Here is a 26,608-nt window from a genome sequence, read left to right on the forward strand (position 1 = left end):
AAACATGTTCTTTACCGTGAATCAGCAGGATTTTTTAAGGGGGTAAATTAGAACGAAAAAGGAATATGAGCCGTAACGCATATTGCATAAAAACCATATCTACAGATCTTCGAAATTACCCCACTTGCTTTCGAAATTATCCGCTCCTTAAAAAATGGTATTCAAAATATTTTATTTTTTTATTTACATTTATTACCAAAATCAAGCAACGTATTAAAGCGCTATTTTCACAAACCGTTGACGAATATATCCAATTTCGCAAAGATGTCATTACTTGGAAGGGATAATTCTTAGGTTCTGACTTACGAGCCCAAACCCTAACATACTCTACACTCGCCTAAAAATATGTCGAATATACCCCAAAGCACCCTAATAACTATAAGACCAAATCCCAGAACAAAGATTAAGTAACCTTGAAGATTGAATAGAAAAACTTACAGGTTTTTGTCTAGAGATGTCTGCAAACAGATTTAGAGCACTTTTTTTGTCACAACAGGGTCAAAAATTCTAGAAAATCGTAGTTAACTTATTTTATTTACGACAATAAAGTGACTGATCGATGACAATTTGCCATTACTCACTGACGTACAAGAGTTAATTATTGCCATATAAAAATAATTTTTGCGTAAAGGTTCGTCCACACTCATGCGCGAATCACGGCGCGAAGCCGCGAACGCGAGTGTAAAGTTTAGTTCGCTATTCAGCGAAATCAACTCTACATCAACATTCGCGTTCGCATGAGTTTGGAGGGCCCTTAACGAGAAGAAACTTTTTTTATAATTATAAATCCATACTATAGTTGGTCAAACCAAATTGTCAGTAAATAAGAACAAGAAAACTATACTCATCCTTTTCTTTTGGGTGCTAGTACTAGTGTAAGACAAAGATAGTATGATTCTCTCTGTCTATGATATGATTGAATGAGGCAGTCCTTTGACAGACTATATATATTTATATTATAAATGCGAAAGTCTGTCTGTCTGTCACCTCTTCACGCTTAAACCGCTGAACCGATTGTTGAAATTTTGCGTAGAGATAGTTTGAGTCCCGGGGAAGGACAAAGGATAGTTTTTATCCTTTGTCCTTCCCCGGGAGAGGGTTAAAAGCGGGATGGAATCATGGTGGAATTGAGATAATTAATGAGTTGCCTAATATTTGTGTGCATATTATGCTCAAATTGAATGATTGCTATAAGACTTTCTCCAGGCGCTATTTTTACTCTAGCTGGGTTTACTAAGTCCACGCAGACGAAGTCGCGGGCAAAAGCTAGTCAAAATATAATATATAGTTGGTCAAACCAAATTGTCAGTAAATAAGAACAAGAAAACTATACTCATCCTTTTCTTTTGGGTGCTAGTACTAGTGTAAGACAAAGATAATATTATTCTCTGTTTCACATCAAAAATATAGCTGGTCAAGCAAATCTTGTCAGTAGGAAAAGGCGGCAAATTTAAAAAATGTAGGCGCGAAGGGATATATATCGTCCCATAGAAGATTTCGCCTCTTTTTCTACTGACAAGATTTGCTTGACAAACTATACCTGGACTAAATGAGGGCTATCGTTTTTTTGCTCACCAGTTGGCGCCTCTGTTGATGGTGGTCCAAAAGACTAAAGAACAGCTGTCAGTCATTGAAGTGACAAGTGACATTTGACATTTCGAACTTAGAAAAGACCACAATCTACACTAGCGCCCCTAGCGGCGAATTCATACGCGTTAGCCCTCATTATAACGGCGCCATCTGACTTGACCCCTTAGAAAGAGAGGCAAATAGCGATTACAGGTTACAAATGTTTGCACGTGTAGCATATAGCTTGGACTTGTGCAGGAATTGCAGGATATAGTTTGTCAAAGGACTGTCTCATTTCAAACATAGACAGAGAGAATCATGCTATCTTTGTCTTACACTAGTACTAGTACCCAAAAGAAAAGGATGAGTATAGTCGCGACATCTATTGTCGTGTAGCAGTACTGGTAATTCCGCTACTTGACGCTAGATGTCGACTACGAAAATAATAGTCGTTTTGGTAACAAAACTGGTGTATGGAATGTCTACTTAATTCTCTTTGCCCGTACATACATCCGTTTTAGGAATATTAATAATTTGTTTCTACGAATACAGAAATAGCTTTTCTTCCTAAACACATAATCAAAAATGGCTGCCTGTGAAGCCGATGGTCCTGGGTTCGAATCCCGGTAAGGGCATTTATTTATGTGATGAGCACAGATATTTGTTCCTGAGACATGGGTGTTTTCTATGTATTTAAGTATTTATATATTACTAGCTTTTGCCCGCGACTTCGTCTGCGTGGACTTAGTAACCCCAGCAAGAGTAAGAATAGCGCCTGGAGAAAGTCTTATAGCAATTATTCAATTTGAGCATGCATTTGTGTGGGTATTATGCACACAAATTAGCGGACACTTCATTAATTATCTGAATTCCACCCCGCTTTTTACTTTCTTAAGGGATGATTTTCGGGATAAAAACTATCCTATGTCCTTCTCAGGAACTCAACCTACCTCTATGCCAAATTTCATCTAAATCGATTCAGCGGTTTAAGCGTGAAGAGGGAACACACAGACAGACAGACAGACTTTCGCATTTATAATATTAGTATGGAAGTATGGATATATATCGTTGTCTTAGTACCCATAACACAACCCTCCTTGGGCTTACCGTGGGACTTAGTCAATCTGTGTAAGAATGTCCTATAGGTAATTATTTATGTCTTCCAGCTGGGTACCTAATAAGTGTAAAATTAGGACTTATAGGTTTGCCAGCCCCTAAAGTACTAGATAGTTTAAACTACTGTAAGACATAACTAGCCTAAAGCAAACTAAAATTTCCTAAGATCCAGTGTCCTGCCAGTGCTGTCAGTGTGTGTGGGTCTTTGATAACAACCTACGAGGATGAATCAAAAAGTTATTAGAACTACATATTTACAAAACCTCTTTACGCGTAGTTTTATTTTTATTTTAAACTGTCATTATGACGTATTATTTGACAGTTATTTGTTTTCGAAATTCTCCCGCCATTTCATTGTAATTAATTATTTTGTGCAACAAGTTAGCAAATTAGTTCAATTATGGAAAAAAATGAGTTGCGTGCCGTGATAAAATACCTGTTTAAAAAAAATGTCTACCAAAGACATTTTTTTGGATATTCAGCAAACTGTTGGCATTAATGCTTTACCCTATTCTACGGTCGCTTACTGGGTTGCTGAATTTAAAAGAGGCAGATCTGGCTGTGAAGATGACCCCCGTTCAGGCCGGCCTTCCACCTTAGTTAATGAAATAAATGTTGAAAAAATCGAAAAAATGGTGTTAGAAGATAGGCGAATTACTATTAACTATCTAGCAGAGACCCTTAAGATTTCATTTGGTAGCGTGCAATCAATACTAACGGATGTTTTAAGGTTTAAAAAAGTATCCGCCAGATGGGTTCCACGAATGTTAACCGAGGCGAACAAAGATTTGCGTTTGGAGATTTCAAAGCGAAATCTAAAAATTATCGAGCGTGATCCGGATACTTTTTATCGGCGTTTTGTCACCATGGATGAAACATGGGTTCACCATTTTGATCCCGAAACGAAAAAGCAAAGCATGTCCTGGAAACGCCCGTCTTCTCCGCCAATGAAGAAATTTCGAGTATTTCCGACGGCAGGGAAAGTCATGGCCTCAGTTTTCTGGGATACGGATGGTATCCTTTTGATTAACTATCTGCCAAAAGGAAAAACCATAACAGGTGCTTATTACACGGAATTGATCCCGAAAGTGCGGCAGGCAATTAAAGAAAAACGTCGAGGAAAATTGCGTGCTGGCGTGTTGTTCCACCATGATAACGCTCCTGCTCATCGGTCACAGATGGCTGTCACTGCAATCCGCCAAGCTGGTTTTGAGATCTTCGACCACCCACCCTACTCACCAGACTTAGCTCAGAGTGATTTTTACTTATTTCCCAAATTAAAAGAGCACATCCGTGGAACTAAATTTGATGACGATAATGCGGTGATGAGTGCTGTCGAGGAGTTTTTCGAGACTCAAGGAAAAACATTTTTTTCGGAAGGAATAAAAAAACTTGAAAAACTGTACTTAAAATGTATTGAAAAAGAAGGAGATTATGTAGAAAAATAAAAATAAAAACAATGATTATCTTTTGTTTTTGACCCTATTTCTAAGAACTTTTTGATTTACCCTCGTACACTAACAATTTTAGCGGTATTTTTATTACTTGAACAACAAAAAAACAATGATGATTGGGAAGTGTGTGTAAATAAATACAGCCAAGTAAAAAACGTAATTATAATTTTATTATTTACATCTTTATATGATTAAATATATATAGATAGATACGTAACTTAACGGTTATCTAATAATCATCTCTAAACAAAAATATAGTGTGATAAGATTGATGATATAGGCTGGGTTGCAATGCTATATTCAAGAATTAAAGCTAACGAAAGTTCATTGTTATGGACTCTGCGGGAGGTCGGAGGTGCTCTCCGTGGAGTCGACAGCGCCGTTGGGGATGGGCTCGGGCGTCGTTGACGGCGCTCGTGTACTTGACTGGGCCTGGCATTTGTTGCGTAGTTCAAACACTTGCGTTATAGCGTCGCGGAAGCACAGAAAATTGTAGTCTATTACACCTGCAAATTGAATGTATTGTACTATTAATAAAAACGCTAACCGGAAATTGTATTATGCGGGTAACTCATGCAAGCAAATGCTTTGTAGCTACAATAATTTCTCTGGACTCGTCCTAGAGCGTTCTACTGTCACCGTAAATCTAAAATTGGTGATTAAAATAGTGTACATGTGGAGTTGTGGACGCTAGATGAGATTGATGGCAATTTTTTACAAGCTTTTATTTAACTTGCAATGTACCTATACAGGTTGGCTAAAAATAAGTGCATGCCCGTTGCCATGGTTGTGGGATTATACTGAGCAACTTTTGCTATGGGACCAACCACGAAATCGCGAAAAAAAAACCGGCCAAGTGCGAGTCGGACTCGCGCACCGAGGGTTCCGTACATTACATAACTTAAACAATGTATTTTTTATGTGAAACGTGAGTGAAAGGTAAATTGCGGTTTACGATTTATGACGTATTAAAAAAAAAACTTACTATATCGTTTAAACCAATTTTCGGTGGAAGTTTGCATGGTAATGTACATCATATATTTTTTTCAGTTTTATCATTCTCTTATTTTAGAAGTTACAGGGAGGGGGGGACGGGACACACATTTTACCACCTTAAGTGTCTCTCGCGCAAAATATTCAGTTTAGAAAAAAAATTATATTAGAAACCTCAATATCATTTTTGAAGACCTATCCATAGATACCCCACACGTATGGGTTTGATGAAAAAAAAATTTTTCAGTTTCAGTTCCAAGTATGGGGAACCCCCAAAATTTATTGTTTATTTTTCTATTTTTGTGTGAAAATCTTAATGCGGTTCACAGAATACTTACCAAGTTTCAACAGTATAGTTCTTATATCCATAAGGGTTCCGTTTTTTGCCATTTGGTTACGGAACCCTAAAAATTTACCCTCCCATGCCTCCCAGCCAAAATGTATGAAACAGAATTTTTTTTTGCGATTTCGGGGTTGGTCCCATAGTAAAAGTTGATCAGTATAATCCCCAAACCTCTCTGGTAACGGGAATACACTTATTTTATAGTATGAATTTTCTCAAATGATTTTTACGCCTAAGACCCTAATCTGATAAACAAAAGCATTGTTCTTTTGTGCGAGCGGTCGGCCATTGTGTCTGAGCGCGTGCCAAAGCAACAATGTCGTTTAAATAGCAGCTGTATCGTGGTGGTTTTATTAAGGTTAAAATCTATGTAATAATACTACATTACCAAAACATGTTACATGTACTTATCGTATCTCGACGAGTATTAGTTGCTTGTTGAAAGAAAAGTACAGTCAGCGATAAAAGCTTGGTTTTTTGACAAAAACTTTTTTTTCTGACTAAATGATACTTACCGGACCGGAAGGCGCAAGGTGGGTAGACCCCAGACGCAAGGTTGACTGATGAAGTGATGACCTGGTAAAGGTCGCGGGAGTCCGCTGGATGCGGGTGGCGCAAGACCGGTCATTGTGGCACTCTTTGGGGGAGGCCTATGTCCAGCAGTGGACGTCCTCTGGCTGATATGATGATGATGATTACTTAGACTAAGTAACACGGTATACAGCACAACATACCTTGTTTTTGAAAGTTCTCTTCACGAAGAATACAGACGAGGGCAAGAAATTTGTTGACTTCTCTTAAGTAAAGTACAGTACCATTATTGAGTTTTATTAGACTTGAGCTCTGACTGTTGAAAGTGTTCACTTCCGTCTCATCTACCATCCTGAAGCCAAAAGGACAATACTGTCAGTGAACGAATTATTTCATTACTATCATTAGTATATCTCCGGGTTGTGGGGAACATTTTTAGTCACATCAAGGAATATGTAAGGGGCTTCATTATGTCTCTGCTGCTGCATAGATGTTGTTTCATGCATGTAAATGTGTCTCTCTCCTTTTTCTATTACTTGAATATGCAAGAGCGACATAAAGACACATACCTAGACGAAAAAGGTATTAATTAAAAAAATCAGCAGGGGACCTATTTAAAAGTACCTATGTTGAAAATGTTATTAATTTAGAGATAAGTAAGCAAATTCCAAACTCGTGAACATTTGTTATTTATATTATTAGAACAGATAAACGTGACTCATCCAATACTAATGAATCTAATGATTAACTTTTGTACTTGACACATCATTTCATTAGCACTTTATTTATTAGATGGACTATATTATTGTATTGATATGGATGTAACATTTATATAATCCTTATAGTTCATACGGCGAGGTTCTAGGCGGTCTTCTATGTAAAATATATACAAGAAGTGTGTTTACTTCCTTGTGTCTACATTTGTACCCAACAGAATAGAATAGAATCTTACCCGTATATACAGGAGATATCAATGACAACGTCAATCATATCACAGCACAGTTCATAGCTCTGCATATCCACAGGAGAGCTATCCGTTGCTATATAAATTTTGGATACTACATCAAATAGAAACGCCTTTTCTATTCCCGAGTTCTGAAACGAAAAATAGTAGTTAATAGTATACTACAACATGAATTTAAAATTTAACAAGCAGAAACGTCTGCGAACGATGCTATTAAGCTTAGATTATATTTTGAAGTGGAAAAATTACTGACTTGAACTCACGTCCTCTGGATCAATACTCCAGCGCTCTGCCAACTGAGCCACCAAGACCTCATCCATAGACAGTGAATCTCTCCACCATATGGGTCTAGGGGACCCTAGCGACATCTACCGTAAGAGTGTTACACTTCTTAAACGGCTACCAGTGCCAAGTCATATTGGAAATTCACCAGTCACACCCAAGGCAGTATTTTTTCCACTTTTAAATTTAATTTAAGCTACAACATGGCCATAGAGAAATAAGGAAGCTTAGAATGCTCACTCCATACATCCATACATTAGCTTCATACAATAAGTTGTATGGGAGGTATGGCAAAACATATTATTAATAACTTTAAAACCTTGCTTAAAAGATAATAACTAGTAAGCTTGAATCTTATTAAAAAGAAGTTCTCGCAAAGCTTATTTATTTCTCTATGAACATGGCTTAGATACTACGTAGACATATATATTACTTCGTAAAGACCGGCCTTACGAACACTACGAATGGGGACGATACATTGGAGTCAAAATCGCATTTAGTTACACCAGTGCGCTCAGTCGTATAAATATATCCTAAAATTCACGTAGGTAATTAGTTAATAATTATAGTTAATAAAGACAAGTGATATAAGTAATAATAAACTCCTAAAACTGAGCTATACATACAGAGATGAGTATGTTGAGTAAATTTTCTAATGTCGGTAGTTGCGGTATTAACTTTTGGACTACTTTGCTGAACGCTTCAAAGATGGAATGATCGTAGATGGAGGTCAAGTGGAATGACAAATGCACATGTTCTAGTCCTGCTTCTGCCAAGTCATCCGTCGCACGCTGGTGAATGTCTCTCTGAGATTCCATCTTGTAGTCATCATTAAGACCGTCAACCTGAAAATTAAGTAAAAAAAATTAAGTGCTACATTAAAGGTATTTAATGTTATCCTTATTGTATATATAATCCTAATACCAGTACTAAATATTTAATGGAATTTATTTTTATCTAGCTTCTGCCCGCATCTTCGTCTGCATGGGATGAATAAAAACTAAACTCACTAAACCATTAATACACATTGATCTTCGATGGAACTTCCTCCCCAAAAGTCGGAAAAAGTCCATCCATGCATTATATTTAAGTTAATCAACACCGAAAATTTCTAGAATGGCGCTACAATGTTTAACCAATTGATAGACATATGAAACAAACTACTTCCAAAGATTTCCATTTTTATATGTTGTATATATTTAATATTGTTCCAGTAAGTGGCCCATTCCGGATACATAAGTAGCAGTCCTCTTAATGAGAAATTCATTAAATCATGCACTGTTTTCAATACATTCAATCTAGACCACTCCAATACTGACTTATGGCAGCAATTCTAGATTTATAATTATTAATTATTTGTTATTGAATCATATTCATGATAACCCAGGCCCAAGCTGGAGACATGAGTAATTTAATTTTATAAACACAATACATTGTAAGAAATATATTGGTTGTATGTTGGTACTTACTTTGTGGATAAACACTTCAAACTTAATGTTACTATTGACTCTATATGCTTTAGTGACTGTAAGCTGCAATTTATTTAAAGCATCTCCATAGTCATCCTGGAAGATAAAAAAAAACATTTAATGAAACATTGCAAATGTTTAATAAATCATGTGATTCTAACAAGAAATAAAAATTAAAAATGTAGTCCACTCATTCAATCAATTTGTTAGCATGTCACTTGGTTCACTTTTGTGTTCTAATCCAATAAACATGATTATTAATGTTACAGGTAACCACGTCGGGTGCCTGGCTTAACAATCTCAAAGCTGTACTCTGATTGCCTAAACATGCATGCCATACGATTAAATAACAAATTAATGTTACAAGCCAAGTTAATTAGCTGTTTTACAAATTAACATTAGTATCAGACACAACAGAAACTCACTACGTTAGTTAAAAGACTATGTTAGTTAAAAGTTGATCCGTCTGTACTTCAAGGGATACAATCAATAAAAAAAATATAATAATTGGAATCAAAACTCACCTGTGCATCAATAACAAATACAAGGGCCCCACATCCACCAAATATAGTATCAGAATCAAAAGTGGGATCAAAAAAATCAATTTGTCCCGGGAAATCCCAAATTTGAAATTGAACAAAGCTGCTGTTATTTATGTCATCTTTCACTATTTTGTTTGTGGATTCCAAAAACAATGTTTCATTAGGGGACATTTTGTGAAAAACTACTTTCTGGATTGATGATTTCCCTGACCTATAACAATTAAACAAGATGTTACAAATTATACTTTACAACACCGTGTTGTATTTCATTGTAGAAACAAATATACCTTCTCAGACCCATGAGTAAAATCCGTGGCTTATGATCCTCTTGTAATGACGTGTTGTCTCCTTCCCCATTCTGTTCGAAAGGCCCGTAACTAAAGTCCTTGGGAAATGATCCCACATCGTAACCACTGGGCTCATCTTGATAACTCTAAATTATAAAAAAAAAGGTAACAAAGTGATAGTAGGAATATGCTTGTATGATAAACATTAGTACGGTGACTGCTATAGTTATTGGCCACTCCTAACAAATCAGAAAGAAACAAGCGAATTGAAGCCTTATTGTTAAGAGTGGCCAATAACTACACCAGTCACCCTACTTCCTAAAACCTGTAAACTTACCATGATGACGGATATCGTAAGACATGTATTGTAATACCAAATAAATTATGTATTAACACATTTTAAGATGTAATTACAGATATTGTACACAATCAACTAATAAAAAAGAAAAACAAAAAGGAAGATATTGCGATTCGACTAAACTCATCAAAATCCTTTCAGCTAGACATGATATGACAGAAGTGGGTTAACCGTAGACAGATGACATTAGAGGTGGTTTTTAAGTTTCATTTTACGCAATATTTTATATTGATGTTTACCGAGTGTTTACCATCATCGATTTAACCCTTAAATGCATACTGTTGCCAAATGTATACAAAGCATGATACAAAGCATTGGACAGCTCACAGATTCAACAGAAAAAAACTTAAGTTTCTGAACGCACATTTAAGGTTATACACACCATCGCACATGGTGGCCATTAAACCAAACGCCAAGCGGCAAATTTTAAAAAAATGTACAATAGGCGCGAAGTGTTATCATTTCAGAGAAAATTTGAATTTCGCGCCTTTTTCTACTGACAAAGTTGTTTGCCCGGCTATATCTTTCTGGATTGAGTGAAAGCAAAGCTAGATATAACTCCGTAATATATTATAATCATATCATATTATATCCTTTGGTGAAAGTTAAAGCCATGAATCTAGTATAACATGGATCGGTTATGAGGAGTGGGGGGAAATTTAGGTCAGTCTTATGCACGAATTAATAAACTAGTGGATGTGAAATGACTCCTATTTAGTATGAAAACCAGTGTCGCTAAACTCACACATTCATAGCCACGTTAAAATACGTCACACACTTACAAAATTGCTCTGATTCGTAGCAACTTTCCATACCAAAAAGTTATTACCGGTGGACATTTCTCGAACGAATATCAACTGTAGGCTACATGAGTGACGGTTTAAAATATAATGTCAAAGATATATGACATACGACTCTTTCATTATCTCATTCATCTCACAAAAGCTCGCTCAACGTTCACCTAATACAACTACTCAACACCAGATGGCGTTATTTTATATAATTTTTAAATCACTTACTTATTACAGGCGAGAAAAGGGCTAAAAAACCAGTATAAGTAAGGTCTAATTACGCATGGTTTGTTACGGATCTGACGGTTACGTTACACTGGTGTTTTCGAGACCTCTACACGCCTGCGAGTAGCTAACCGTTGGAACTTCTTTCCATTCGACGATATAGGGAGGGGACAGTGTAATCGGAGTGTTTTATCGATATTTGTGTGTTCAGTTAGGTATTGATATTTCATTACCGTATGTTTTAACACATTTAGATGATACTTTATTTATGATTATAATATAGGTAGTGATAATCGTGATTGCATGAAAAATAATATGTAGTACAGTACAACAAATATCTAACTAGAAATTTGTTTCTTATTAATTGACCAACTAGGTTGTTAATGTGAACATTAAATATATCTTAAAGTCAAACAGATAAAATCATAGTTCTTTAAAGGTCTATTAACTCGGTATTGCTGTTATTTTGTGATCACAAATCTGCAATTACTTACATAGGTAAGTATTCGTCTTTAACAATATATTTACTTGTAGCAGCATTTAAGGCAATCTAGACGGGACAACCTGATTAAATTGTGAAATTAATTGTATGGTGTGAAAGCATACATGAAACTGGCTCATCGATCCCACTTGATTTGATTGTAAGATTGTGACCTATCAAATCAGGAAGGGGGGCGGCAAAATTCCAATATTTGACGCTAGTTTGCGTGGTACGGAACACTTTTTATTAACCCTTAAATGCATAATGATGTATATATGCATCGTATATTTGATGGTCCGTGGCTCAATATGCAGCTATCCAAAATCACATTTATTACTTTTATACAGCATGACACATCTATTTCAATTTATTAAAAAGTTATACAAAAAATCATGCATTTAAGGGTTAATGAGGGCTATCGTTTTTTTGCTCACCAATTGGCGCCTCTGTTGATGGTGGTCCAAAAGACTATAGAACAATGATAGAACAGCTGTCAGTCATTGAAGTGACAAGTGACATTTGACATTTCGAACTATGGAAAAGACCACCATCTACACTAGCGCCCCTAGCGGCGAATTCATACGGCTCGGCAGCGACGGCGGCGTTCTTTGACTAGGCACGTATTTTCTTTCCTTTTCATACACTACCGTAGATATATACTAATCCTGTCTCTTTCACGCAAAGGGAAACCTTTATAAAAAGCGCTTAAAGATAAGGGTAACCCTTATTAAGAGCTAGCCTTATTTTTGGTTAGCTTTTCGGTAAGGGTTAGTCAAAGGTAAGGGTATGAATGGGCTTGCAGTTCAAAAGGGAAAGTCTTTCAATGTGTTAGTCGTGTTTAAGTGTCGCCCATTGAAAGGGTTTTATCGCGGAAAGGGTTGTCCGGTCCCTGGTATGTATACAGTTAGTTTAAATATAATATAATTATATTAAATACAAATCACCAGCAAACATGAATTAAAGAAGTTGTGTACTGTAATACAAATTGCAACTCGATGACGGCTTAAAGCGTTTAGGGGTCATTTTGTCACATGACGATAAAGAAGCTTGTACGATGGGTGTGCGCAATGGGCGCGAGCAGCCGGTGCGCAGCGCGTCTGCACTGGCGGACGGCTGGGGAGGTTTCAAACGTAACTCGTGGCGCACACGAAATCGCTCTTGCGCTTGCGCCTTTGCCACGGCCTTCTGTAATCCTGCTATACTGTCCGTACAAGCCGGCAACTTATCCAATGTATTCGACACTTCGCCTATCTCCGCCGTATCCGTGTCTACGATTTCCTTATGATCCAACACCATGCCAATATTCAGCTTCAAATTTGTAGTACCATCTCTAAACAACAAATATATCGATGCTTGGTCTAAGACGCGAAGAGAAAAATATTCATTTATTTTCATAGCTTTCATTTTAATTTGAAACGGCTTGAATGATTGCGTTAGCTTTTGACGCTTCTCTTTCAGAAAGTTTTCGAACTCTATGGCTAACATTTCCTCATTGTCTGGTCGCTTAGCGTCTGCATGTTTGTCACCCATTGCTAGGATAGTGGGATCTTTATATGGCATTTGGGTATCTATCATGACTTGCTGCAAGACTGGGGGGTCGTTCAGGGTGTGCCACTTCCAATGAGACACGGGGCCTATGGTTCGATCGAGAACTACTCCTTCGGTTTGGTTATACTTTAACCTGAAATCAATCTGGTTTTGGTACAGTCGCTAACAGATATATCGGAGCGGCCAAGGTGCTCACAAATATCTGAACACGGCTCTATTGTCAAGGCGTTAGAGTAGATGTTCAGTTATTTTGAGTACCTCGGCCGCTCCGATACCTATATCTGATGGCGACTGTGCGTTGTTCTTATACTTGGGCGATATAACCAAATTCTTTTATAATTGCAGATTACCTATGTTCATAAAATATTAGGTACAGTAAGGGAAAGCAGGATATAATTATGTATTTAAGGAACTTATTTAAGTTGGCCAAAGATAATATTTTATAGATGAAAGGGTCAATAAGGGAAATACATATCTCTAATAATTTATATAATCTCTTCGAGTAGAATGGGTTAGCCCCACGCCACAGATTATATAATAGTTCTTACGAACAGTGCCCACGCTAACTAAAGCGTTTATCTCACTACCAAAAATTGACCTGGATATTTATCATCTCGGCAACAGCATATAACAGCTATTGCAGCCGCCGGCTGCATGGCCTGTTGGCGCAAATGTACCTAAGTACGGTCGAGGTAATTGATTCTTTAGCAATTTGCGGTTCAAGTAAATTTGGTTGTACCTACATACATACTTATGCTAAGAATGTCCAATGTAAAGTTCGACCGTACATAAATCCAGCTCAAGTACCTAAGCTTCAAAGGAGTAACTAGTGTAACTACCGTATTTTGCCAGTGTGGTCAAACACGATGCCGTTCCCTGAGTAGTCGAAGGTTGCTAGAAGAGTCCTTGGTCTGGATCGGCCCCGCTCGTCGGGTTGGCCGGTGCTGTAGACAACAAATCTCTGGCCAGCATTGGTTTCTGAAAGAACCGTAACTAGATAAGCTTTATAAAGTCCTTTCGGATGAATTCGTTCATAAAATGGCCATGCAATTTTACGGTCGGGTGCACCAAGTAACTACCTTCTTACCTAAACAGGTACTCGAGCATTTAATAACATATTGAATAACCTTGCTAATGTAAAAGAAGATTAGAAAACTTTGCACCCCCATAAATATTTGGCCATTGGACGATAACAGCAGAGCATGATTCTTGGTTGAGGAGAAAGGCGTCCGTTCACTCCGTTCAGCAGCGGCGACTGATACGAATGGGTATTAGTATACATATTGTTTTTTCTCTTGATTTATTGTATAATGGTTGTTAACCTTCTGCGTCGTAATAATCCAGCGCTAATTCACCAGTCCTGTAGTACCAGCGACCGCGCCCGTTGTCGTCAAACTCTGCTAACTTTTCACCGGAGTCGTATGTCAGCTCTCCTTTGTTTTTATTGTGCTCAAACCAGTCGAACTCAGGCTTGGCTGGCCTCATGCGATATACGTTCATCTAAACATACATTTTATGGGTAAATAATTAGAAACTAAGATTTATACATATTAATTTCCAACTTTAAAGGTGATTCAGTCTACACGGTACCAAAACCCGAGCGTACCTAGTACAAGTACATAGTCAGCTGGGTTATTCTGCCCAGTGGCGTAGCTAGGCGTAGGCGAAGTGGGCCGTCGCCCACGGCCTCGCGCCCCAAGGGGAGCCTCGCGCGAGGCCCCTTCGGTCCGGCACACTGAAAGAAAAGGGCCTCGCAGATGCGATTTCGCCCACGGCTAAAGTAGTTCACGCTACGCCACTGATTCTGCCCTACACCAGTGACTGCATGAGGCAGTATCATGCGAGAGGTATTGAACTTATACGGGCTTGGTACGATGTAGAGTAAGTCTTTCCTCAACTTATTATTACCTTTCTAACTACTTTCTCCGTGGGCAGCATAGTCCAGCCCTTTTCGATGAACGTGCGATCGGATAAAGTATACCTTATTACACCTTTAGCAGCTTCGTTGTCGGAGGCCTGAAAAACTTAAAAGGTTAAGAACGTGCCTACAATTTGTGAACAGGGGGCTATTATTCCCATGTCGACTAGTGATTTGTAATTTTCTCGCGCGAGAAAGCTCGAAAGGTACCTACAATTTGTGAAAAAAAAAGGAACAGCTAGTGAACATTAATCTGTGATAGCTAGGCGACTATAACCGCACCGCCTGCGACAAACTTTTAAAGACATTTTATACACATAGGCGCGGAAATTAAAAATCCGCTCATCGCAACATTAATTTGCTTTCATCTTATCGTCGGCGGTGAGCCAGCTGCCTTTGGATGACATAAACATATGATAGTATTATATTTGTAAGTTCGTAGGGACTATACTAACGGGGGTGGATTTCTTGCTTTTCGACATTTTACCGCTAGAAACACTACGAAAATTCGATTTCCTATATATATAAAATTATCTAAAAACTCTCACTCCCCCTATGCTAAAGCTGGGCCCCTATATACTGTTTAGTCCCACCAAACCCAATACGAGATGCAAAATGTTTAAGATAAAAATAATAAAATTAGTACTCGCTTAATAAAATATTAAAATAAAAAATATCTAAAATTTACCTACACGTAGGTATTATTTGTTTTTTATGAATTAATCAAAATTCAAAAGTGTCAAGTTAACGTCATCGAAATCGCAAGTTTGTATACCATAGTTAGGTTAGCATAAGGTTTGTATTTTGTATAGGTACAGTCGCCATCAGAATCAGATATATCGGAGCGTCCGAGGTGTTCACAATATCTGAATTAACACGCACTCTAACGCCTTGACAATAGAGGCGTGTTCAGATATTTGTGAGCACCTTGGCCGCTCCGATATATCTGATGGCGACTGTACAATGTTGATGTCCTTCTCCATCGAGGGCATCGAATCGAACCTCGATCTCCAATCTCCAAGAAAGTAACGTCGCACCCAAACCTTCGCAGTAGGCTTATAGTAACTCGCGGCCCAGATAGACAATTAACCATAGACATAAGGTATTATATATATCTTTTTCTAACTTTATTAATCCGCGCGAAATACTGTCGTGGTGCTCCTGTGCTAAGCCAACTGGTCATTTTAAATATTTTTTCATTTCTCAAGCTCTGAAAGTGGGTGTCGTTCTAAAAATTGTGCAGAAAATGATACGTTTCTGCTCTAGAGCTCTGTACTTTCTAATTATGTTTTTTCTTTTTTTTTACAATAAGCGATTAAAATTTTGGGTTTAAATGGATTTGTTGTAGATACAATTTTCATTCTGATAATTAAGAGGCCGGTAACGATTTTAAAACTCGTGAAGATACGACTTTCACACAGTAACCGAACGCCGGCCCCTGCGCACGGAACTACGCGACCGCCATAAACAGTAGGTAGATTGATACTTTCGCAACTTATGCCTAACTTTTGAAAACAAAAATTTCGATAAATTTGACATAATATTTAATCGTTAGGTATTATATTTTATGTATTCATAAGGTGAGTGCGACTAAGATCGGACACCGCCGGGCAAGATCGTATGATTCAAATTTCCGCCTGTTGCGGGATTTTAGGGTTCCGTACCCAAAGGGTAAAAACGGGACCCTATTACTAAGATTCCGCTGTCCGTCTGTCCGTCCGTCTCTCCGTCTGTCTGTCACCAGGCTGTATCTCATGAACAGTGATAGCTAGACAGCTGAAATTTTCACAGATGATGTAATTTCTGTTGCCGCTATAACAACAAATACTAAAAACAGAATAATATATATATTTAAATGGGGCTCCCATACAACAAACGTGATTTTTTTGCTGTTTTTTTCCGTAATGGTACGGAACCCTTCATGCGCGAGTCCGACTCGCACTTAGCCGGTTTTTTTTTTAATGCTGGCAAGGTGATGCAATGCGCTATTTTGTCCCGTATCCCGTCCCCCTTCAGTCCGCACTTGTCGCTCCGACCTCAGAATAATAACTCCGCCGCCGCGCAGGATTGTCTGTGGTCTGAAGTCCTGCGTATGACTGTCATGTAGCGAATTGGATGTTAATGTTAATGCCATGGAGACTGTATAAAGGAGCCAAATCTCTATGTATGAAAAGTGTCCATCAAAAAACAGTAATTAGGCGGCGCCACCATACACCGAAATACTACCAAAAACAACCTACGTAATTTGGTCGGGTTATTTGTTGCCTTATATGGTTCATGTTATACTCATGTCCCAGAGCCTAACTAGCGCCACCGGAGAGATTAGGAACTATTATTTAAAGCTTAACGCGGTCACTTTTACAACAATTCTGCCATAAGAGATTGCGATCCTTTCTATACCATCCATAGTTAATGCAGGACTGCAGTCCGCCATTTTGTTTACAATGAAAAACACGGGCTTAGCAGATATTATTAAAATATATGAAGGAATTCGCTATGTACGTGATCACAAATCACCAAAATAGCTATTTTTTTTGAAATAGCACATAACGGAATTGCAAGATTTGCAAGTCGGTGACACGAGGGCCTACCGCGAAAAACGAAAAGCGTAATTTCTTTTTATGTAAGCAAAGATGTCCCGTTTTACAAAATAATAATGCGAAAAGGTCAAATCAGTAATAAGAAATCTCACCTTCGACTTCTTATCTCCAATTGCCGATGACTTCTGTTGGGATTGCGTGAGCGTTGGCTGCCTAGGTTTTTGCTGAGTAAATCCTTGTTGTGGTTCCGGTAATAGTTCTGAATGTTTATGCAATTCAGGTTCCTGTTTAGCAGTTATTTGCTCTGAATGTTGCCCCGATTTCTGAGGTTGTTCTGATTCTAAGATCGGTGTTTTGTCTTCGGTTTTCTTAGCACATTTAACCTTATATATTTTCTGACCTAAAATAATATCCGTCACTTCATCCTGCTTTGGTAACTCAGTAAAGTCAGAAATTATTTCATCAACCGAATCTTCATGTTTAGTTTCAAGAACAGGTACTTTTTTCACAGCCTCGTCTTTCGCTTCTTTCTTACTTTCTAATTCTTTGAGTTTCTTAGCAAGGAGTTCTTTTTCTTTTTCTTGTTCTTTTCTGATTTTCTCTTTTTCTAATTCCTGCTGCTTTTGCTTAGCAAGCTGTTCTCTCAAAAGTGCTGCCATGTCGTCACCTTTCGCTTTTTGGTCTTTAGCAGTTGTTTCCATTTTTTCACCTTTCCCTGTGTCATCTTTGTCAGTTTTATTACCTACTTTTTTATCATCAGGTACCTTTAATTCGATTAGTGGCTTTGCTTGTTTTTTTTCTGTAGTTAATTGTTTTTGTGTGGCTTCTAATGCTTTTTCGGCTTCTTGAGCTCTTTTTTCTCCCAGTGCTGCGTCCTTCTCTTGTTGCTTTCTTAATTTTTCTTCTTCTGATTTATCTTTCGCTTGTTTAGCCACTTGTTCTTTTAAAGCTAACGTTGCTTCAGCATCATGTTGCTTTTCATCCCTTTGCTTAATTTTCTCTTGTCCTTGATCAATTTTTTTCTCTTTTTCTCCTTTTCTAACTCTATCTTCATCTTCACCAGGTTTTGCTTCTGGATGTTGTATTTTCTTATCTGTTGTTAGTTGCTGTCGCGTTTCTTCTATTGCCTTTTCAGCTTCCCTGGCTTTTTTATCTCCAAAAGCTTTATCTTTTTCTTGTTGTGTTCTTATTTTTTCTCCTTGTGACAATTCCTTTTCTTGTTTAGAAAGTCCTTTTTTAAGAGCATCCATTGCTTCCATGTCATCTTGTTTCCTTCTTCTTGCTGATTGCTCTGACTCTTTGCCTATTCTTTCCTCGGATTTATTCTCCCCTTCCTCTCCTTTTTTTCTTTCTTCCTCTAATAGCCTCCCTTCCTCTCGTTTTTTTCTTTCTTCCTCTAATAGCCTTGTCTTTTCTGCAGTTTTTTGTTTCTTTTCTTCTTCCCGTTTCCTTCTCGTTTCTTCCTTTTTCTTTCTTTCCGTCTCTTTTCGTTCATCAAGCATGTCTTGTGTACTTTTAATTAGTTCTGAAGAACTAACATGACCCTTCAATTGCTTCGTGGTTACAATTTTGTCACGAGGAAAAGTATAACTAAAGTTACTGACATTTGGTTCACTCAGGGTCTTCATAATTGATCCAAAAGACAGTCTTGTCGTAGGAGAACCTTGTAGTTTCCTTTTTCGCTGGGACGTTGTGTCATCTTCCGAAAAAACATCATGAAGTGGTTTTTTAACAGCCCCTTTCTTCATTATTGACTTAAGTTTGACTTCTTTTTCCATCTTTGATTGAGGTTTGGTATGTTTTTCAGTCAATGGTGTTGGTTGGCTGTATTTTTCAATCTCTGGTTTAGGTATGATAATTTTTTGCATCAGTGTTGTAGTTTCGATATCTTGTTCCATTGTTGGTTGGGATTTGATATGTTCTTCCATTATCGGTGTAGATGGTTTATCTTTTTCAATCGGTGATTTAACTTTAATATCTTTTACCTTAATTAGGGTAGGTTCCAAACCTGGAAAAGCGTCGAACGACACTGATTTTAATGCCTTCGCTACGTTTTCTTCCGCTAGACGTTTCTTCTTTTCCCTGTCAAGTTCACTTTCACCTTTGACTCTTTGTTTTTCTTCTTCGGAAAAGTCAAGAAAAGAAAGGACTCTTGTCGGCTTTTCTATAACTTGCTTTTGTTCATGAATTAGTTCACGTTCATTTTTGAACCTGGGTTTATCATAAATTGCAAAAGGAGCAGATTCTTGACCTGGCCTCATAGTGGGAATATATCTGGACACAGGCGCTTGAGATTCTAGCTTACCATCTTTTATATTTGACACAGATTTTTTAAACAATAGTTGAGTTTTAGAAAGCCACGACTTATATTGTTGTTGCTCTTGTGTTTTACGTTCCTCTTCTAAACTGAACTTTAAAAATTTATTAACGACTTTGTCGCAACAGGGACAGGGAAATAATTCTTTTTGATAGCAATGGTCGCAGACGCCTGCTACTTCTAGAATTTTAGCGGGCGGAAAATCCTTAAACAAACTTTTTGCACGTTCAATCATTTTTATACACCGCGGGCAGCTGATTGTTTTCTTCCCTGTTGCAAAAATACCCATACACACAGATTACTTTATAGACGTGTGCGCCGCGCCGGCGCGCCGCCGCCGCCGGGCTTTTTTGCCACGCCGCCGCCGCCGATAAATGATCGGCGTGAAATCGGCGTGACCTTGAGTGTTGTTAATTAGCTATTCCAAGTTGGTATTTGAATTACAATATGGATCTTTTTTGTCAGATATACGTCAATTATTAATTAAATAAAACAGAAGAGCCAGTTGAACAAACTGTTTCCCACACCGATCAAAATAACTGAGTAATCCTCAGTATTCAGCGTCAAGAGTCAAATGAGATAGCGATAGGTATATGAAGTAGGATTTTTTCTTGTTCATTGTGAATTCACATTTTCTCACATACGAAGGCAGAATCCTCAGTCATGACAAGACTTAAGAGTTCAACCGTTCTAAGAAAAAAGTAATGGTACTAGACAGGGCAAATATTCTCCCAGTTACCGAAGCACTCGGCGATTACCAAAAAGCGAGCTAGTTTGTATATCTTGGGTTGATAACCAGTGCCGGTGGTTGCACCGCCGAGATACGCCGCAGAGCTGGCATGGCTAAAAGTACTATGGCTAACCTCGAAAAGATCTGGAAGAACAGAGGTAATCGACGTGCAAATAAAGTGTGCTTGCGTGCGTGCTCTCGTCTTTTCAATATTCCAATATGGTACCGAAACGTGGAGTCTCAAAAAGTGTGAAGTGGCAAAGGTTGGTGCTTTTGAGATGTGGTGTTGACGATAACTGCTGCTTATACCTTGGACAGCTAGAAGAAAAAACCCCCAAACTCTGAGAGCTCAATATCGCCACTCTTCACAACATGCCATGGCCGAGCCCTTAGATTCCTCGGACATATCATGCTGTTTTCAACGTATGATGTGGAGAAACACATGTATTTAGGCCGATGGCAAACGTGCTCGAGTTGGAGCAAGGTCAAACGCAATGAAGAGGTCGGCTTGCGGCAGTCTGCACCGTGCAGTCCACACGGCTTATGACCGCGCGACATGGAGACAAATTACATGTGATCGCGTTCCTCAGCAATGAGAAAACGAAAAAGAGTATACGTCTCAGTTAGTCTGGTGCTTGTACGATAAGAAAACCGTTAAAAGGAAGCTATAGCAGTCCACTATGTCTAGCAAATTTCAAGGATTTTGGAGTTCTGTTTTGTTAAAGTCCGTCATTTTTAATACGATAAACCACGGATATCATGAGAAAATGGAGAGTTACAGATCGGATCGTAGGTCATTGGGACCAGGTAACCCCTTAATCCAAGTTACTAGGGAAATCAAGTTATTATACCTATCCTATATTATTTATTTACAAATCGTATTTTACTCACAGCCTATTCAATCAGCAATCTGGATTGATCAAATTTTCAAGAAAAACAACAAATTAACGATTTTTCTTAAGAAATCTGAAAGTCAAGGTCACGCCGATTTCACGCCGAAAATACATCACCGCCGCCAATTTTCTGGCAAACGCCGCCGCCGATCATTTTTTAATCGGCGCACACGTCTATTACTTTATACGACATTTCGCAAAAAATAAAATCAATCTTTGAGGTAGGTACCTAAGAATAATGTATTGTGTATTTAAATATTCCACTGGCAGCCTTAAATCGTTAACTAACCTGCTTCCGCAGTCAATGCTTCTATTTTCAGGTCTACGGCTCGAGTGTTCTGAAGAACAAGAACTTCTTCAGTTTCAGTGCCTATTTGTGCTTCCTGCAAATCAAAATACATTTAACATCTGTGTGCAATATTACAGCAGTCAAACTCAATGTAAAACAGTCGCTCATGCTCATAACAATTCGTAGGAGAGTGCCTGTAACCTCAAGGGCCTCGAGGCGTTCAGAGCAAAAACTATTAGATCTGGGCCGGCATACATATGGGTTAGGTAGGTATTCGACTTTATTTTTTGAACTTGATATTGTAACTTACAGCATGCATTGTAATTTTAACTAGGTAATATTGTGCCATCTTAGTAAGACTAGGCGTGTTTGACCAGCTCTAAGGGCAAGCAGTGCGCGCTTGCACCTCCTACACGAACTCCTTACGGATTTACGTTGTAGCGTGAGAGACTGGTGCTGCCATCTATGAACAAGTTTGGGAACAAATCAAATTATTTTATTATGATTAAATATTTTGATTTGTGTTTTTTTAAGTAGTCACACTACTATATATAAATTAAAAACTGTAATAGATGTCATATATTAAAGAAAAAGTGACGAAGCCCTCCAGTGGTGAAGGCCGGATTCGTCACTTTTTCTTTAATATATGACATCTATTACAGTTTTTTATTTATATATAGTATATAGTGTGACTACTTAAAAAAACACAAATCAAAAAATTTAATAAAATAATTTGATTTGTTCCCAAACTTGTTCATAGGTAATATTGTGTTTAACTTACATCCTCCGTTTGTGGCAAATATCGGTAAAGAGCGATACCAGCGTCTTTCAATACTGTGATTTTTTTGAATTCCGCATTTCCGAAATTTCCGCAGCAATCGCACGTTTGTCGTCTGTAGTTTAGATGAATTTCAGAGTTTTACATAGTTACTTATTGTAGTGTATTGAAATATGAGGGTACCCCTACAAAACCAGTCTGGATTTGTCAGGTACGTAAGCACATGTGCTCTCCCGAATTTCGGTGATAATATCGCGATATAATAGTGGCGACGAGGCAAATCGGTAGTAAAAGCGTGTATTAGACTGTGTTAGTGACTTTTTGTGAAGTTGTAAGTGCAAAGTGCAAAAAAATGGGTATTAAATTTGGTGAATTTGATATGGGTCATGGCTGCTGGGAAAACTACATTACAAGGTTTGAATTCTGTTTAAGTGCAAATGATATTGTGGATGACGTCAAGAAGAAGGCGAATTTGTTGGCGGTGTGTGGCTCTCAACTATTTGACTTAATAGTTTCTTTGTCATCTCCGATAAGTATAGGGGACATAACCTATAAACAAATTTTGATATTTTTGAAGGCTCATTTCCACCCCACACCTAATGAGATTGTAGAATCTTTTAAGTTTCACTCAAGAAATCAAGAAGAGGGGGAGAAGGTTAGAGATTATGTGGCAAATTTAAGGAAAATGAGTATTCATTGCAATTTTACAGACTTAGACCGAACTTTACGAGATCGGTTGGTATGTGGTATTAGGAGCAAAGAGGTTCAAAGGAAATTGTTACAATGTGAGAAGCTGACATTTACTCAAGCAACTGAGATAGCATTTTCACATGAGAGTGCCACATTTGATTCCAGTATTATTGTAGTGCCAGGACCATCTAAACCAAATGTGGAGGTAGATGAACCCATGGAAGTAAACAAAATCACTAACAAAAAGGTTGACAAACAGAATAAACCATGCTTCAGGTGTGGTAGGCAACACAGAGGAGAGTGCAGATTCCGTTGGAGTAGATGTAATGCGTGTGGCAGAACTGGCCACATTGAGGCAGTCTGTCTTACAAAAAATAAACAGGATGATGGACATAAATCAAATTGTAATGGATTATATGCAAATGTAAACAATGTTAGAGAAAATAAAGTTGACCCCATTATGGTAAAGGTGTCAATTGAGGGGTCTATTATTGACATGGAAGTTGATACGGGATGTGCATTTACTCTAATTTCTGAAGTGACAGCCAGACTCATTTGGAAAGGGAAATTACCTGTATTAGAGGAAGATGATATTGCATTGACTACATGGACAGATAGCCAATTAAGAATATTGGGGAAAATTCAAGTGCAAGCTTCTTTTAAGGGTTTACAAAATAATCTTATAATGTATATAGCCAGAGGTAACGGACCCAGCCTCTTAGGGCGAAATTGGTTTCAGCCATTCGGAATACGGGTTCAAGGAGTCATGCATCTGAAAATAAACAGCGAGGAAATTAAAGGGCTCCTACAGACATATAGCGATGTTTTTCAGGAAGGTTTGGGAAAGTATAAAGGCCCATTAGTGAAGATTACACCGAGAGAAGGAGCGGTGCCCAAGTTTTTGAAAAGTAGACCCATTCCTTTTGCTTTGAGGGAAAGAGTAATTAAGGAAATAGACAGACTAGTAGAGGAAGGAGTTTTGGAGCCAATTGCACACTCCGAGTGGGCTACCCCTATAGTACCAGTTCTGAAACCGAATGGTAATGTAAGGCTTTGTGGTGACTATAGGTCTACAGTAAATATGGTGACCGACACTGATACATATCCTCTGCCTACTCTAGATGAGGCTTTCACAGCCATACAGGGTGGCACGATTTTCAGCAAAATTGATTTGGAAAGGGCATACACTCAAGTTAGTGTGGACGAGGCAACAGCACAGCTATTAACAATAAATACACCGAAAGGCCTTTATAAAATGAAACGTCTAGCTTTTGGGGTTAAAGCGTGTCCAGGCATCTTTCAAAGACTAATGTCTTCCCTGCTTACAGGAATAAGGGGGATAGCTGTGTTACTAGATGATATTGTTATAAGTGGCACAGATGTTGCTGAGCATAACTCCAGGTTAGAAATGGTCTTAAAGAAATTACAAGAAGCTGGCCTAAGGGTAAACAAGGAAAAGTGTAATTTTGCAGTAAGAAGTGTGAAATTTTTAGGATTCCTCATTGATGAATGTGGTATACATCCTTGTGAAGATAAAATACATGCAATTGAGGGTACACCGGCCCCAAGTAATGTAAAAGAGCTCCAAGCTTTCTTAGGATTGCTTAATTTTTATGATCGGTTTTTACCACACAAAGCTAATATTGCTGAACCGCTGTATAAGTTGTTAAATAAAGATGTGAAATGGCAGTGGACTATACAACATCAGGAGGCATTTGAAAAGTTGCGCAAGATGTTGTCGAGTACTGACACTCTAGTCCATTACGATGTGAATAAAGAGATAAGGATGTCTTGTGATGCGTCACAATTTGGCTTGGGCGCTGTTTTGGAACACGTGATGAAAGATGGATCTGTCAGACCGGTTATGTTTGCTTCAAGGACCATGAATGTTCATGAGAGGAATTATGGTCAGATAGACAAAGAGGCAGCAGCTATAGTATTTGGTCTTAAGAAATTCCACCAGTTTATTAGTGGCCGGAAGATTACGATCAGAACCGATCATAAACCGTTATTGGGGTTGTTTGAACCTAAAAAACCCATTCCTAATGTCATATCTCCGAGAATGCTTCGCTGGGCCTTGCTGTTGAACTCCTATGATTACTCCATACAATATGTGGAAGGTAAAAAACTAGGAAACGCTGATGCTTTAAGCAGGTGGCCGTCCCGTGACCAGTCGTCGGAAGAAGAATACTTAGGAGTCCTGCTTATAGAAGAAACTCCGACAGACCTGGAACTGTCAGCAAATGAAGTGGCTAAACTAACAGTTAAAGATAATACACTGAGCAAAATATTATACTGGATTCGGAACGGGTGGCCTAGCAAAGTGGATGTAGAATATAAAGTGTACTGGCAGAAACGAAATGAGATGTCAGAGTATAAAAATTGTGTTTTGTGGGGTAATCGGGTAATTATACCAGTCAAAATGAGACCATATATCCTACAAGAATTACACTCCAATCATGACGGAATAGTAATAACAAAAGCCTTAGCCCGAAGTTATTTTTGGTGGCCGGCCATAGACAAAGAAATTGAGAATTTGGTTAAAAGATGCGAAACCTGTGCTGAAAACAGGAATATGCCTTCCCAAGTGAGCCATAAGTGGATAAGACCGGAGAAGGCTTGGTCACGGTTGCATGTTGATTATGCGGGCCCATTTCAAGGTAAAACATTTCTCATACTGATCGATGCTTATTCAAAATGGCCTGAAGTTAAGATTGTTCCGGATATGAGTTCATTGACATTAATAAATGTATTAAGGGATATATTTGCAGAACAAGGGTTACCAGACACCTTGGTCAGTGATAATGGCAGAAGTTTTATTTCAGATCACTTTAAAGAATTCCTATCAACAAATGGGATAAGACAATAGCTACCATATACCTACAGTTTACTACAGGAAACGCAGCCTTAGTCGCGCGATGTCACCATATAGGTATATGGTATATGTCGATCGAAATCGCTCTGACTGGATTCGTGGTCGAGATAGCGGGAGATTATGCGCTAAGCGCCGCGCTTGTGTAGGTACGTGCACGAACCGTGACTCGTCAAGAGTACTCGAGAGCAAGTGAAGATTATTTTGATATTTTCAATCCCCCGAAACACGTTACATTAGGTAGGTACCTACCTGTGTTCAGGTACCTTACCTCTATACAGATTTTACCCAATTAACATAACTAGCCGCGCTCACAAAAACTCGCGGGTTTTCCATCGATTTTTGAACTTTTTCATTTCTGTGAAATAGGTAAAACTATAGGTTTACTAAGTGTCAAAAATAATGCGTTTAAATTATTTGTATTTACCCGCTCGCAGGTCTCATTATCACTACAAATACAAAATTAAAAATAAATAATCACAACACAATTATATTTAGAACAAAATAACACAAATATGTATATAAATCATTAATCAAAGTAATCACATGATTATATAATTATGAACTTCAAACGTCAAATACTGATAGTGGTTATATTCTCTTTGGTTATTGACTCTGCAAACCAAAG

The 26,608-nt window shown here is 38.1% G+C and overlaps 3 protein-coding genes across 3 annotated transcripts in view; all 3 read right to left on the reverse strand.

Annotated features, from left to right (window-relative positions):
* Positions 1-577, reverse strand: part of LOC134755949 (phosphatidate phosphatase LPIN2) — a 48,286-nt gene extending 47,709 nt beyond the window's left edge. Inside the window, exon 1 of the mRNA XM_063692655.1 lies at positions 439-577. The gene's annotated coding sequence lies outside the window, so the exon portion shown is untranslated. The remainder of the gene's footprint in view (positions 1-438) is intronic.
* A 3,710-nt stretch (positions 578-4,287) lies between these two features.
* Positions 4,288-10,061, reverse strand: LOC134756005 (ras-related GTP-binding protein C). The gene is made up of 8 exons (XM_063692773.1): positions 9,888-10,061; positions 9,551-9,696; positions 9,246-9,474; positions 8,722-8,817; positions 7,879-8,097; positions 6,959-7,101; positions 6,210-6,358; positions 4,288-4,645 (listed from the first exon to the last, which is right to left on the reverse strand). The coding sequence occupies exons 1-8, from the start codon at positions 9,888-9,890 to the stop codon at positions 4,470-4,472; spliced, it is 1,161 nt and encodes a 386-aa protein (XP_063548843.1). The 5' UTR covers positions 9,891-10,061; the 3' UTR covers positions 4,288-4,469.
* A 2,295-nt stretch (positions 10,062-12,356) lies between these two features.
* On the reverse strand, positions 12,357-26,439 carry LOC134755974 (trichohyalin-like). The gene is made up of 8 exons (XM_063692699.1): positions 26,408-26,439; positions 22,422-22,533; positions 21,641-21,734; positions 17,564-19,998; positions 14,862-14,969; positions 14,276-14,453; positions 13,793-13,931; positions 12,357-13,086 (listed from the first exon to the last, which is right to left on the reverse strand). Exons 1-8 carry the CDS (start codon positions 26,422-26,424, stop codon positions 12,363-12,365), a joined length of 3,807 nt encoding a protein of 1,268 aa, XP_063548769.1. The 5' UTR covers positions 26,425-26,439; the 3' UTR covers positions 12,357-12,362.
* Positions 26,440-26,608: the final 169 nt, after the last annotated feature.

Source organism: Cydia strobilella, chromosome 3 (genome assembly GCF_947568885.1).
Source record: "Cydia strobilella chromosome 3, ilCydStro3.1, whole genome shotgun sequence".
Classification (NCBI taxonomy): Eukaryota; Metazoa; Arthropoda; class Insecta; order Lepidoptera; family Tortricidae; genus Cydia; species Cydia strobilella.

Bases quoted from the DNA above. Each gene is read 5' to 3' on its own strand.
- LOC134756005 (XM_063692773.1), bottom strand. The intron at 9,475-9,550 runs GTATATTTGTTT...TAATTGTTATAG, and splicing joins TTACTCATGGGTCTGAGAAG to GTCAGGGAAATCATCAATCC. The intron at 8,818-9,245 runs GTGAGTTTTGAT...TTTATCTTCCAG, and splicing joins TATTTGTTATTGATGCACAG to GATGACTATGGAGATGCTTT.
- LOC134755974 (XM_063692699.1), bottom strand. The intron at 21,735-22,421 runs GTAAGTTAAACA...TTTGATTTGCAG, and splicing joins ATTTGCCACAAACGGAGGAT to GAAGCACAAATAGGCACTGA. The intron at 14,454-14,861 runs GTAATAATAAGT...ATGTATGTTTAG, and splicing joins CGGAGAAAGTAGTTAGAAAG to ATGAACGTATATCGCATGAG.